General features: G+C 42.3%; 1 protein-coding gene across 2 annotated transcripts in view; it reads right to left on the minus strand.

Annotated features, from left to right (window-relative positions):
• The window catches only part of anapc2 (anaphase promoting complex subunit 2), a 184,346-nt gene that overhangs the window by 7,319 nt on the left and 161,348 nt on the right, over positions 1-15,679 (minus strand). For both annotated transcript variants that reach the window (XM_087998567.1, XM_043719834.2), the window contains 5 exons: positions 15,437-15,618; positions 12,477-12,618; positions 9,152-9,227; positions 7,209-7,394; positions 6,021-6,150 (listed from right to left, as the gene is read on the minus strand). In XM_087998567.1, coding sequence (XP_087854693.1) covers positions 6,021-6,150; positions 7,209-7,394; positions 9,152-9,227; positions 12,477-12,618; positions 15,437-15,618 — 716 coding nt within the window. The remainder of the gene's footprint in view (positions 1-6,020; positions 6,151-7,208; positions 7,395-9,151; positions 9,228-12,476; positions 12,619-15,436; positions 15,619-15,679) is intronic.

The raw sequence follows: 15,679 nt of genomic DNA on the forward strand, positions 1-15,679 counted from the left end.
ACTAGTCTACATTTACCCCTGACTAATGCACATCCCTGAACGCTATGGGTAATTTAGCATGGCCGATTCGCCTAAACTGCATATCTTTGGATTGTGGGAAGAAACTGGAGCAGCTGGAGGAAACCCATGTAGACACGAGGAAAATGTGCAAACGCCACACAGACAGGCGTCCGAGGCCAGAACTGAACCCAGGTTCCTGTCACTGTGAGGTAGCAGCGCTAACCACTGAGCCACCGTACTGCCATGTTAAATTTGGGCTCAGAAAGAAATTACGAGGATGTTGTTGGGATTGGAGGACATGAGCTACGGGAAGAGGCTGAATAGGCTGGGGCTTTTTTTTTCCCTGAAGCATAGGCTGAGGGGTGACCTTATAGAAGTTTATAGGGTCATGATGAGTGTGGAAAGGATGAATAGCTAAGTTTCTTTTCCCAGGGTAGGTTTAAGGTGAGGGGGAAAAGATTTAAATGTGTGCAGAGGGGCAACTTTCTCACGCATACACTGGTGTGTGTATGGAATGAGCTGCCAGAGGAGGAGATGGCAGGTATAATTACAATTAAAAGGCATCTGGATAGGTACATGAATAAGAAAGATTTGGAGGGATATGCATTGAGAGTATGGTGCTGGAAAAGCACAGCAGGTCAGGCAGCATCCATTGAGCAGGAGAGTCAATGTTTCGGATTAAGGGCTTTTGCCCGAAATGTCAACTCTCCTGCTCCTCACATGCTGCCTGACCTGCTGTGCTTTTCCAGCACCACTCTCGACTCTAATCTCCAGCATCTGCAGTCCTCACCTTCTCCTTGGAAGGATATGTGTCAAATGCTGGCAAATGGGACTAGATCAGTTTCAGATATCTGGTCGGCATGGACACGTTGGACCAAAGGGTCTGTTTCTGTGGTGTATAACATTACGTCTATAATTTCTCCAATGCCTGACAAGTTGTGCTAATGAGGAATGGAACCATAGTTCCTAGATTTAAACAGTGGCCTGTGATTAATGAGTTGTGCTGATGTAACTGGTCTTAGCTTCCAAGTTAAGAATCATGAACGAAGGAGAAGATTAAAAAAAAAATCAACATTTCAACAGTAGTAGACTCACCGACTTTAAGGGCATTTAAATGGTTATTGGATAAACAGATGGATGAAAATGGAATAGTGTAGAATAGATAGGCTTCAGATTGCTTCCAGAGGTCAAAGAACCTGTATCGCACTGTAATATTCTATATCTAACCAGGCCTCCCACAGCTGACTATAGTAGAATCCCCAGAGGGAGGGCAGGATTGGGATCAGCTATGATGCCCATGGAGTTACATAACACATTAAGAGGAACCTCGATTATCTGAACTTCAGATTATCTGGCAAGATCACAGGGTCCTGTGAGTGCACTTTGAGTGCGAGCAGCAACTAAGGTAAGACAGTTTGTTTTAAAATTACTTACCGGTAGCGGGCAGCGGTGTTTTTTTCTCTCTTTACAGAAAGAGCGGGAGCAGCAGGGGGAAGTAACGAAGACCGGAGGGGCATCCGGGAAGGAAAGCAGTGAGTATAAATACTCACCCTTCGACGCCAACGGTCACTTTGAGTGCGAGCAGCAGCTAAGGTAAGACAGTTTGTTTTAAAATTACTTACCGGTAGCGGGCAGCGGTGTTTTTTTCTCTCTTTACAGAAAGAGCGGGAGCAGCAGGGGGAAGTGACGAAGACCGGAGGGGCAGCCGGGTAGGTTTTTTTTCCCTTTAAAAGCACGCAGGAGAAGAACCCGAGGCACTACAGAGGTAGTGTCTCCCACCCGCCCTCCTCCTCTAACCTAAATAATAAGACCCGTTGTGGTAAGTAGGTAAGTGCTGCATTTTGCTTGCTGTATTCTTTAGACCCAGTTTTTTTTTATAAAAGGTTACTTTCAGAGGGATGGCAGTGAAGGCAGTGCAATGTTCCTCTTGCAACATGTTTGAGGTGAGGGATGCCATGGACGTCCCTGCTGATAACACTTGCAGGAAGTGCACCCATCTCCAGCTCCTCCAAGACCGTGTTAGGGAACTGGAGCTGGAGTTGGATGAACTTAGGATCATTCGGGAGGCAGAGGGGGTCATAAATCGGAGCTTTAGGGAAGTAGTAACTCCAAAGATGGCAGATAGATGGGTGACAGTGAGGGGGACTGGGAGGAAGCAGTCAGTGCAGGGACCCCCTGCGGCCGTTCCCCTCAAGAACAAGTATACCGTTTTGGATACTTGTGGGGGGGACGACTTACCAGGGGCAAGTAACGGGGCTCAGGCCTCTGGCACGGAGCCTGTCCCCGTTACTCAGAAGGGAAGGGTGGAGAAGAGCAGAACAATAGTAATTGGGGACTCGATAGTTTGGGGCACAGATAGGAGGTTTTGTGGGAACGAGAGAGACTCACGTTTGGTATGTTGCCTCCCAGGTGGAATGTAGGGAGGTTAGGAACATGGCATCAATTTCAAAGGAGGGTGCCTGTAAACAGGAAAGTGGTTTGAACTGTGTATACTTCAATGCAAGAAGTATACGAAATAAGGTAGGTGAACTTGCAGCGTGGGTTGGTACCTGGGACTTCGATGTTGTGGCTATTACGGAGACATGGCTAGAACAGGGACAGGATTGGCTGTTGCAGGTTCCAGGGTTTAAATGTTTTAGTAGGGTCAGAGGTGGGGGTAAAAGAGGGGGAGGTGTGGCATTGCTTGTCAAAGATAGTATTACAGCTGTGGAAAGGACGATGGATGAAGACTCGCCATCTGAGGTAGTTTGGGCTGAGGTTAGGAATAGGAAAGGTGAGCTCACCCTGTTAGGAGTTTTTTACAGGCCTCCTAATAGTCCTAGAAACGTAGAAGAAAGGATTGCGAGGATGATTCAAGAGAAGAGTGAAAGTAATAGGATGGTTGTTATGGGGGACTTTAACTTTCCTGATATTAATTGGGAAAGCTATAGCTCAAGTTCGTTAGATGGGTCAGTGTTTGTCCAATGTGTGCAGGAGGGTTTCCTGACACAATATGTAGATAGGCCAACAAGAGGTGAGGCCATACTGGATTTGGATCTGGGTAATGAACCAGGCCAGGTGTTAGAATTAGAGGTAGGTGAGCACTTTGGGGACAGTGACCACAATTCGGTGACCTTTACTCTAGTGATGGAGAGGGATAAGTGTGCACTACAGGGCAAGAGTTATAGATGGGGGCAGGGAAATTATGATGCTGTGAGGCATGACTTAGGATGTGTGGTCTGGAAAAGTAAGCTTCAAGGCAAGGGTGTAATTGATATGTGGAGCTTGTTCAAGGAGCAACTATTGAGTGTCCTTGATAAGTATGTGCCCGTCAGGCAGGGGGGAAAGGGTCGTGTGAGGGAGCCGTGGTTTAATAAGGAATTGGAATCCCTTGTTAAATGGAAGAGGGCGGCCTATGTAAAGATGAGGCGTGAAGGTTCAATTGGGGCGATTGAGAGTTATAAGGTAGCCAGGAAGGACCTGAAGAGAGAGCTAAGAGCAGCAAGGAGGGGACATGAAAGGTCCTTAGTTGGTAGGATTAGGGAAAACCCTAAGGCTTTCTATAGGTATGTCAGGAATAAAAGAATGACTAGGGTAGGAATAGGTCCAGTCAAGGATAGTAGTGGGAAGTTGCGTGTGGAGGCTGAAGAGATTGGGGAGACACTGAATGAATACTTTTCATCAGTATTCAATCAGGAACAGGACATTGTTGTCAATGTGAGTACTGAGTCACAATTAAGTAGAATGGATGGCTTTGAGGTATGTAGAGGTGTTGGAAATTCTGGAAAGGGTGAAAATAGATAAGTCTCCTGGGCCTGGTGGCATTTATCCTAGGATTCTCTGGGAAGCAAGGGAGGAGATTGTGGGCGGCACGGTGGCACAGTGGTTAGCACTGCTGGCTCACAGCGCCAGAGACCCGGGTTCAATTCCCGCCACAAGCGACTGACTGTGTGGAGTTTGCACGTTCTCCCCGTGTCTGCGTGGGTTTCCTCCGGGTGCTCCGGTTTCCTCCCACATCACAAAGATGTGCAGGGTCAGGTGAATTGGCCATACTAAATTGCCCGTAGTGCTAGGTAAGGGGTAAATGTAGGGGTATGGGTGGGTTTCGCTTCGGCGGGTCGGTGTGGACTTGTTGGGCCGAAGGGCCTGTTTCCACACTGTAATCTAATCTAATCTAATCTAATCTAATTGCAGAGACATTGGCCTTGATTTTTATGTCCTCGTTGTCTACAGGAGTAGTGCCAGAAGATTGGAGGCTAGCAAATGTGGTTCCCTTGTTCAAGAGGGGAGTAGGGATAACCCTAGTAACTATAGGCCGGTGAGTCTCACTTCTGTTGTGGGCAAAATCTTAGAGAGAATTGTAAGGGATAGGATTTATGAACATCTGGATAGGAATAATGTGATCAAGGATAGTCAGCATGGTTTTGTGAAGGGCAGGTCGTGCCTCACAAACCTTATTGAATTCTTTGAGAAGGTGACTAAGGAGGTGGACGAGGGTAAAGCAGTAGATGTGGTGTATATGGATTTTAGTAAGGCGTTTGATAAGGTTCCCCATGGTAGACTACTGCAAAAAATACGGAGGTATGGCATTGAGGGTGAGTTGGAGGTTTGGATTAGGAGTTGGCTGGCTGGAAGAAGACAGAGGGTAGTAGTTGATGGCAAAGGTTCATCTTGGAGTGCCGTCACTAGCGGTGTTCCGCAAGGATCTGTTTTGGGACCATTGCTGTTTGTCATTTTTATAAATGACCTGGAGGAGGGGTTAGAAGGTTGGGTGAGTAAGTTTGCGGATGATACGAAAGTCGGAGGAGTTGTAGACAGTGAGGAAGGATGTGGCAGGTTACAGCGGGATATAGATAAGCTGCAGAACTGGGCAGAAAGGTGGCAAATGGAGTTCAATGTAGCTAAGTGTGAGGTGATTCACTTTGGTAAGGGTAATAAAAAGATGGGGTACTGGGCTAACGGTCGGATACTTGGTAGTGTGGATGAGCAGAGGGATCTTGGTGTCCATGTACACAAATCTTTGAAAGTTGCCACCCAGGTAAATAGTGCGGTGAAGAAGGCATATGGCGTACTGGCTTTTATTGGTAGAGGAATTGAGTTCCGGAGTACTGAGGTCATGTTGCAGTTGTATAAGACTCTGGTGCGGCCACATCGGGAGTATTGTGTGCAGTTTTGGTCGCCATACTATAGGAAGGATGTGGAGGCACTGGAACGGGTGCAGAGGAGGTTTACCAGGATGTTGCCTGGTATGGTAGAAAGATCGTATGAGGAAAGGCTGAGGCACTTGGGGTTGTTTTCATTGGAGAAAAGAAGGTTTAGGGGTGACTTGATAGAGGTGTATAAGATGATTAGGGGTTTAGATAGGGTCGACAGTGAGAATCTTTTTCCACGTGTGGAGTCAGCTATTACAAGGGGGTAGGTTAAGGACAGATGTTAGGGGTAGGTTCTTTACTCAGCGAGTCGTGAGTTCATGGAATGTCCTGCCAGTAGCAGTGGTGGACTCTCCTTCATTATGGGCATTTAAGCGGGCATTGGATAGGCATATGGAGGATAGTGGGCTAGTGTAGGTTAGGTGGGCTTGGATCGGTGCAACATCGAGGGCCGAAGGGCCTGTACTGCGCTGTATTCTTCTATGTTCTATGTTCTATGATGCTTGGCTAAAATATGTTATCCAGCATTCGATTATTCAAAATACTACCTGTCCATGTTATTCGGGCAATCAAGGTTCCTCTATATAGAGATGGAAATAGGAGAAAATTGGCTGGGGAAAAGAAAAGCATCTTTTTTTACCAATGTCACCCATCATAGGTTCTAATGTGCTTCAAAATCCTCTTTCCTGATCATTTAAATGAGAAAGCAATATTGACAATGATTGGAAAGAGTTAAAAACAAGGTTTTCTATATCATTGAATGGAAATTGGCATATATGACACAGTCCCAGTGCTTTAGAAAGTATTGTGCTCCAGATGTTCTGAGTTTAATTGTGATAAATTTAGGTGAAATTCTCTTTCATTCCCTAATAATGAGGCAGCAACACTCACTCTTCTGTTGGAAGTGCATAATGATTGCAGCATGGACAGGTGAGACAGATACAGATAATGTTCGATCTGCCAGCTCGATCTCCAGGTCAACATTTCCCAGATGAGGCTTCCAGTTCAGTGATCTCATGGCCTGAAAGAAAGTGATAAAACTATGTGCCATAACCACAAGAAACACCAATGCATTCGTCCTTGGAGTCATAATAAATCTATTTCTGGGCTTCAGAATACTCATTACTCAATCACTGGGGGAAAAAAAACTGCTCTGCATTCAATCAAAATCCTTAGAGCATCACCAACATCTTTTTAACAACCAAAGAAACTGATTATATAAAGTCTAAATGCTAGCCATTTCACATTCCTTCCAAGATTTCATGAACTTAAGTAACATTAATTTTTTAAAAATTGAAGCAATTGGCACAGACGATGTTCACAGCGACTAAGGATCCATTCAGGATCAAAATAAAAGTCTAACAGTTTGATTTTTTTTTCATGTTCACTTCCTCAAATGTGAACACAACTGTGGACCCTGTTATTATGAAGCCCACAATGCAAAAACAGAGCACAAAAAATTCTAAACCTTCATCAAAACCTTTTTTCACACACCCTGACCATGCATATGGTTACAGTGTCAAAAAATGCCCTCTATTAGAAATCAATACACTGCAAAATAACATAAAAGGATCTAGCTTACAAGGGAGCGGTTACAGAAGAGTCTTGCTTAGTACAAATTACATTCAAGACACTCACTGTCTCCTCTTAGTGGAGCAATGGGTGCAAGCTTACATTGTGCACTTTCCCATCACTACTTCCAGTCATACATCATGTGACTTGGGCAGACTCAGTTCGGAGGAAAGGTCACTGGACCCAAAACATTAACTCTAATTCCTCTTCACAAATGCTGCCAGACCCACTGAGGTTTTCCGGCAAACTTCTGTTTTTGTTTCTGATTTACATCAACTGCAGTTCTCTTGTTTTTTTATTTGGTTAAAAATACTTGCTCACTCAAAAATTGCTTCTTACCTTCCTGGTAAGCAGTTATAGCCTTGAAGCTAGACTGGCTGAAGATAGTCCTCCTATTGCTTGTCTAGGATATCTGAACAATGGAAACAAGCTGCTTGCATGTTCAATGAGCTACAAGTTTCACCTGTAGTCACCAAAGAAAGTCATTGATAAATTCTCAGTACTAACCTTTAATTTCTCATACTTCTTGGTATAAGCATCCATTGCTTCTTTCACTTCAGTAGGGAGCTCCAGTTTTTCCTCTTTCAAAGGTGGCCAGAACTCACCAGACAGAATCATTGCATTCAGGTGTAAAGGAGTCTCTTGGTCCTCCTCGTGAATGTGGCTATTTATCCTTCGAGAATCAGCCACATCCTGTACACAAAATCCAAAGATTAATGCAGTCTATTTTCAAGGAGATCAACAATTGCGGTGTTTAGGTCATAAGACACAGGAACAGAAATTAGGCCATTCAGCCCATTGAGTCTGCACTGCCATTCAATCATGGCAGATGGGTTTTTACAACCCCATTCTCTCACTTTCTCCCCGTAACTTTTGATCCCTTGACAATCAAGAACCAATCTTTCTCTGTTTTAAATATACTCAATGACCTGGCAATGAACTCCACAGATTCACCACTCTCTCACTGAAGCTTCTCCTCATCTCTGACCTAAAGGATCTGCCCTTTACTCTAAAGCTGTGCTCTCCGGCCCTAGTCTCTCCTGCCTATGAAAACACCTTCCCAATGTCTATTCTGTCCAGGCCATTCAGTATTCTGTAAGTTTCAATCAGATCCCACCTCACCCTTCTCAACGCTGAGCAAAATCCCAGAGTCCTGAAACATTCCTCATGTGTTAAGACTTTCATTCCTAGGATCATTGTTGTAAGCCTTCTCTGGACCCTTTCCAGGGCCAGTCTGCTCTTCCTGAGGTATGGGGCCCAAAATTGTGCGCTTTACTCTAAATGTGGTCTGACCAGAGCTTTATAAAACCTCAGAAGCATATCCCTGCTTTTTATATTACTGAATGAATGTCACCATTGCCCTTAATAAGCTTTGCTTATTAACACATAATTGCCACACGGGCGTTTTCCGAGTGGCGGAAAAACAAACAATAAAGACTATTCACAACAGTGTCTTCTCTTCCGGTCTCACAATACATTAAAAAAACAGAAGCAATCTGTAAATATTCTTATGCAAGCTCCAGAAGTTGGTTAAAGAGCCACATGGAGGCTTGGACATTCCTGTACAACTAATGAATGGTACATGATACGCAGGAAAGGGAATTTGGAATGTTAACTTCTGAATCAATTACCTGTGTTTCAGTTTAAGACTTCAGGGGAATAGTTGAATGCTCCCATATTGAATGTATGTGTGTGTGTGTGTGTGTGTGGGGTCAGGGCGTCACTGTCCATTCCTAATTGCCCTGCAGAAGGTGGTGGTAAGCTGCCTTAAATGAGCCACTACAGTCTTTGGGGTGCAAGACAACCACCTGATGAAAAGCAGCGCTTTGAAAGCTAGTGCTTCCAAATAAACCTGTTGACTATAACCTGGTATTGTGTGATTTTTAAGTTTGTCCACCCCAGTCCAACACCAGCACCTCCAAATCATAAATTCTAGTAAAGCTGGAGTAAATTTTCAAAGAGCATAGGTTCAACAAATTACACGCAATGCATGGTTGTGGAAAATAGGTTTGGCCCATGGGTCTGCTGTTAGAAAGAGACAATTATACAGATGGATGTTCATTTTAACAGTAGACTAAATTGACATTTGATTAAAACTGAAATTGCACAGTAGGTCAATCAGCACTACATAAAGTGCCTTGCCTGTCCATTTCATTACCTTGATCACTTAAGACTACTTCTTAAACCTCTCAGCTCTGCTGAAAACAGCACTAAATACTCCATTCTCCTCTTCAAGTAATTCCTCATTATTGTAACATTTTAGTGAAAATAAATTTCATTCACCCAATACTTTTATAGGATTTCCATCTACCCAAAAGGGCAAATACTCCAACACAAGTAACTTCAAAATTGTAATTGTACAAGAGAAGACACTACTGCAGGTTAAATTACCTGGTGCACAAAGTACCTGATTAACTTAAACCGTTTTAACTTGCAGTTCTTTCACTGACCTTTAACATGACCTCACAGAAGTGCATCTGAGCTTCTCCAAAACGCAGCTTGAGCAACTCCAGATTTCGAATTTCCCTATGGTGAAGCAGTCACATCAGATATGAATAATCAGAATATGCATTGACTCAAGCAGTTCTAATAGAAGCAAAATAGACAACAGGTTCCAGAACATTCTCACAAACATTGTCATTAACTGCAAAAAAGACTTTAAAAGGTCTGAAAAAATATAGTAACCTTTGGGCATTCTGAATGCAATGATTTTATATGGAACTTAGACATAGCATGCATTTGCTACAAATGCATTGCTCCAATTTAAACAAACACAGTTTGTATCATTACTTTCTCTCGGTGAATATACTTCAAATATACACAAAGTTTAAATGATTGGATTTTTGAATTTACCACTGAAATGGTAACAGGGTTTGTGCTCAGTGGTAGCAATTCCATGTCAGGGAAGAGGTGCATGAATCAAACCCTGCCCCAACAATACTCTCTGACTCTGAATTTTGGCTCAAGATCTCATGGATACTTTCCAAACTTCATTAGGGTTATGGGAGCCACAAAAGCCTTCCCTCTTTACGGATTAAATAACCTGTTGGCTTGTGTGAAGCTGGTTGATGATGATGGAAGGAGAATTCATGTAAGATGTGAGCTATCAATCATCCTGTAAATCCTTCCACTATTTCACATGCCTCCAAGAATAAGTAATGTGAAGGGAGAAAAACAAATTTTTAAAAATCACTTTTTAAAAGTTTGGCATAAAAATGGCTGAGCCAAAATTCAACTTATCCACAAAATTCCTACAGTGTGGAAGCAGTCTATTTGGGCCATTGAATCCACACCACCCCGCTGAAGAGCAACCTACCCAGACCAATCCCCCACCCTATCTCTGCAACCCTGCATTTCCTATGGTTAATCCACCTCGTCTGCACATCTCTGGACACTATAAACAATTCAGCACCATCAGTCCATCTACCCTGCACAGCTTCACACTGTGGAAGGGAACCAGTGCACCCAAAGGAAATCCACGAAGACATGGGGAGAATGTGCAAACTCCACTAGACTCAGTATTAAATCACACTAAATTCTCATCTTCAAGAGAAAACACACTCTTGGAACATGCCAAGAGCAAATTAAATAGGAAGAGAAGGCCATTTTGTGCAAGCTCGAAGCATCTCATTTTTCACTTGAGGACCCTGCAGGCTATAGGATTCAACATGGAGTTCAATAACTTGAGAAACTGATTCTGGCAATGGTTTTATCCACCTCACACCCTGGTCCTGTGATGACATGGGTCACTAAAGCCAACCTAATCTCAGCTCTCGATATCACTTATATAGTCATACAGCAAAGAAACAAACCTTTTGGTCTAACTACAGAATGCCAACCATGTTTCCAACTAAACTAGTCTCACCTGTCTGGACTTGGCCCACATCTCTCCAAACCTTTTATTCATGTACTTATCCAAATGGCTTTTAAATGTTTTAACTGTACCTGCATTCACCACTTCCTCTGGCAGTTCATTCCACATACAAGCCACTGTGTAAAAAGGTTGCCCCTCATGTCCTTTACAAAAACTTTCTCCTCCCACCTTAAAAAGTATGTCCCCTAGTTTTGAACTCTACCTACCCTTGGGAAAAGACGCTTGCTATATTCACCTAACTTATGCACCTCATAAATTTATAAACCTTTATAAGATCACCCTTCAACCTTCTATGCTCCAGTGAAAAATGTCCAACCCTATTTTTATAGCTCAAACCTATCATTCCCAGCAACATCCTCATAAATCTTTGATGAACCCTTCCAGCTTAATAATATCCTTCATATAAAAGGGCAATCAGAACTGTATACTACGCCAGAGGAGGCCTCACCAACGTCCTGTACAACCTCAACATGCATCCTAACTCCTACATCTTTTAAGCAGCACGGTGGCTCAGTGGTTAGCACTGCTGCCTCACAGCGCTAGGGAACCAGGTTCAATTCCAGCCTCAGGCAACTGTCTGTGTAGAGTTTGCACACTTTCCCCACGTCTCCGTGGGTTTCCTCCGGGTGCTCCAGTTTCCTCACACAATCCAAAGATGTGCAGGTTAGGTGAATTGGCCATGCTAAATAGCCTGTAGTGTTTAGGGATGTGTAGGTTAGGTGCATTAGTCTGGGTAGAGTAATAGAGTAGGGGTATGGGTCTGGACGGGTTATTCTTTGGACGGTCAGTGTGGACTTCTTGGGCCGAAGTACTTGTTTCCACACCGTAGGGATTCTATGATATTCAAAAGGTCTGAGCAATGAAGGCAAACATGCTAAACAAACCTGTTTAAAGACCCTGTCTACCTGTGATGCAAATTTCAAAGAATTATGTACCTGAACCCCCAGGTCTCTGTTCTACAACACTACCCAAGGCCCTACCACTAACAGTATAAGTCCTGTCCTTGTTTGTTTTACCAAAATGCAATATCTCGCATCTATCAAAACTAAATTCCATCTTCCACTCCTCAGCCCATTAACCCAATTGTACTATGAGATAACCTTCTTTACTATTCACTATATCACCAACTTCTGTGTTAGCTGCAAACTTACTAACCATGCCGCCTCATCCAAATCATTTAAATAAATGACAGAAGTGGCCCAGTACCAGTCCCTGTGGAACACTGCTGGTCACATGCCAAAAAACAACCCTCCACCACTATCACCCTCTGCCTTCATTCTGTCAAGCTAAATTTGTATCCAGTTTGCAAGTTCATGTGATCCCATGTGATCTAACTTTACTAATTAGTTGACCATGCCGAATCCTGTCAAAGGCTTTACGAAAGCCCATGTATACAATATCTCAGCTTCTCTTCTTTCCAAGCACACCCTCGTCTGCCTGGCCCTTTCCTATTCCTCTTTCTGTCTCTGGGTTCCATCTCCACTTATCCGCTCACTCCTTCCCCCATTGCCCAACCTCATCTTCAGCATAAATACCCATTTTTCCTAGCTGCTATCATTTCTGATGAAGGATCACCAGACTTGAAACGTTAACTCTGCTTTCCACCTACAGATGCTGACAGACCTGCTGCCTTTCACCAACAACTCTGTCCTTTGTTTCAAATCTCCTGGATAGGTGGACTGTGGAATATGTTAAAGATGGGGAAATCTGGAGGCTGTTACTATTTGAAGGTTCATTATGTCATTCTGCTTCCCTCGAATGGGACCTGAATACACAATCCTCTGAATATTTAGACTCAGCCTTAAGGACAATGAATCTGAAGCCTCTCAGAATCAGGAGCAACCACAGACAGGTCAATTATGGTTTGTGCTTCCAATCCAACCCTGCAAGCATCTCGGTACCTGCAGGTAACGTAGCTGAAATGATGGAGTATTCGGTCTGCCAGAAGTGTCCGATATTCATTGATAAACAATTCTTTGCTGCCGTAAATGCTGACCAGCAAGGTGATGATGTCAGAAGATCTTCGTTTAGAGCCAAACTTACCTAAAACAAGTTAGGGAGAAATGAAATTGACATAGTGAGGAGTAACCCCAATCCAGGCTGCAAAATTAAATAAGGCATTCAAAGTACAAAGGGGTCAGTATCACAATGTGGATCTCTATTGCAAGTCTAGTTATTAGAAATATTTATTCATTCTTGTTAATTTTACAAAAAAAAAGCAACATATTGTTAAGAAATGTTATGTGAAGAGCTGCAAACAGTCAACACTTATTGGTTTCAGAATTTTTTGTGCCCTCCCTTTAGGTTCCTGCCAGTGCAGGTAAGTTACTTGACCATCAAGCTAAAGTTCAAATCACAGCATGGTAAGTTATCACATTAAATTCAACAGGTGATGTGTGATAAAAGTCACCATTAAACTTAAAACCTACCATAAAATCTTGGTAAAAGTTAAGTGGTTCATGACCAATCTGCCAGTTAATTTTGCTTACTTCAATTTGCAGTACTTTATTTTTTGAAGTGGCCACATTGTGGGCAATTTGCAAGCGGCCAGCACAAGACTTCACGAGAAACCGCTCATCTGTTCATCCACACTCAAATGTTTCTCAAGTAATTGTACAAAACGTACTGCCATGTTGTAGCACTTTCATAACCTTGAGATGCCCCTAGGGTTTCACAGCTAATTAAGTACTTACCGAAATGTAGTCACTGTTGCACTATTGAAAGAGTGGAACTTAACTATTGCTAAAAGGAGATAAGAAGTGAAAGCACTCATTGCTAGAACACAAAAATCAGAATGATAAAAGAGAACACCAGTTTATGCAGCATGAGGACAGGATGCTGATTGACTGGACCATCATTGGCAAGAAAACTCTGCACGACCAATGAACTGTCAATCTTAGTTCCTTATTTATTTTTCCATCAAAAAGATGCAATGTGCATACAAATTCCTTCTGATTTCAAAACAAAACAGGATTCTCTATCAATATTTGCAGCTTATCGAACACACAAATTTATCACACTGCATATGATAATGATGATCTTAAATTAGTTTTTGTGTAATTCTCAGCATAGTCCAGATAATTTAGAGTTATAGAGATGTATAGCACAGAAACAAACCCTTTGGTCCAACTCGTCCATGCTGACCAGATATCCTAAAATAATCTAATCCTATTTGCCAGCACTTGGCCCATATCTCTCTAAATCCTTTCCATTCATATACACCTGAGCTTAGTTTCAATGACAACGTGTAGACCGAAATTGTGTTATCAGACGATACTCTCTAGACAGGGCTCTTGCTAACATCTTAATTGCTTACCAAGAAATGTGAGTCTGATTGGTGCCCAGATGACTTTAGATTATCATAGAAGGTGAAGATGTCCAAGTATCTGAACAACAGATAAAGCTAGTTTTTATTAAATCATCTAGATTCTGCTAAGAATCACACCAATTTTAAATCATCAGTGGAGCTCTTAATATAATAAATTTGTACATTCTTGAAGCTACATATATTAATGCTCAAGATACTGTCTTATGTAGGTAAAAATAATTTGTACCTATATTGAACCTTTTGCACTGAAAAACAAAAAGGGATCGTGCAGAATGTCAATCGCTGCTGCATCCCCATGGCAACATGCTGACCAATCAGATTTTATCTGCCTGTCTAAGAACACAGATTAACAGTTCACTGCTGTATCTGGATAATTCAATCAAGCAGTATCCCTTTCTCATGCTGAATAAATTAGTGTGCCTTTTTCCAAGTCTGTTCCTTGCATTTTTATGCTGACAAGTGAAGACAAAAAGCCCGACGATTTGACTCCTTATAGTGAGGTTTACATTCTGTACCACAAAGCTATTAAAAATTGAATTGCAAAAATAAAAATATTAGGAGAAAGAATCTACTGAGTTTTAAAAAAAGACATTTTCCTTCTCTAAAGTAAATGCCTAATATCATAACATGAAATATATCAACTATATATTATTTATAATGGTCCATTTATTTACTGAATTCAGTAACATGTGAGCTGCAGTTCATTGAGAACTCTGTACCTGCTACATGGACATTGTCAGCTGATGGTCATACACCTTTAAGAAATTGCAGAAAATTTATGAACACTACCTGCAACACTGTACAACTTTAAGAAAACTTTAAAGGCAATTAATCACAATCAGGAACAAATCCCAGCCTGGTAGGACAAAAGGCAAGAAAATTGAAAGTAATTCCAGAAAGTTCTGCAAAGTTATTCTCGTCACTGCTGTGTTCAGCTCTGCAATTTAAAGTAGAGCTGCCTTAGATGGATAATCCTGATTTGCTTTATTAAGCTCCATATTGTGCATCCAACTGACCAAGTAGTTCCAAGCTTTCTGCTTGTTACGTATCTTAGACTAAAAAGTGCACATGCAAATTCTTGATTCCTGTCTTCTGAGGCTGTGGAGAAAGGGAAATCAGACATAGAATCATCTTAGGAGAGAGTGAGGACTGCAGATGCTGGAGATCAGAGTCGAGAGTGTGGTGCTATAAAAGCACAGCAAATCAGGCAGCATCGGAGGAGCAGGAGAATCAATGCTTGGGGCATAAGCCCTTCATCTTAGAGACCTGATCATGTTGCCTCTCGGGATCAGCTACTGGGATTTCTATAACTTCAGTTGATAGTACTCTCAGAGTGAGGAACCAAGCCCCACTCTTGGCACAGAGTTCAAATATCCAGGTTATTTGTTGTCAAATATAATCATGTGCCATTATCTCTATGATTTGGGTCAGTTATCCAGCTGTGATTCTTTCAATCCTCCAAAGCCTTATACATCCTTCTCTCAGATTCACTGATAAATATGCTTACTGTTCCTTGGGAGTTATTGGAATTACCTGGATCTGCATCAACAGGGTCAGGAACCCAATCATCTGGATCAGACATATCATCATCGCTATCGTGTCCATGCTCTAGAGTGATTGGATCTGCTTTGGACAGTTCATTTGCCAGATCACTGGATCCTTCTGAATCATCAGTCAAACCTGCTACGATCTGTCTCACAGTATCATCCCTTGTCCTGATAATTCACAAATAAAAAGAAACAGAAAAATAGTTTTAAAGTTTAAAATTGAATTGCT

Source organism: Chiloscyllium plagiosum, unplaced genomic scaffold (genome assembly GCF_037043375.1).
Source record: "Chiloscyllium plagiosum isolate Xiang-an unplaced genomic scaffold, Cpla_swu_hap1 HiC_scaffold_21, whole genome shotgun sequence".
NCBI classification, from domain to species: Eukaryota; Metazoa; Chordata; class Chondrichthyes; order Orectolobiformes; family Hemiscylliidae; genus Chiloscyllium; species Chiloscyllium plagiosum.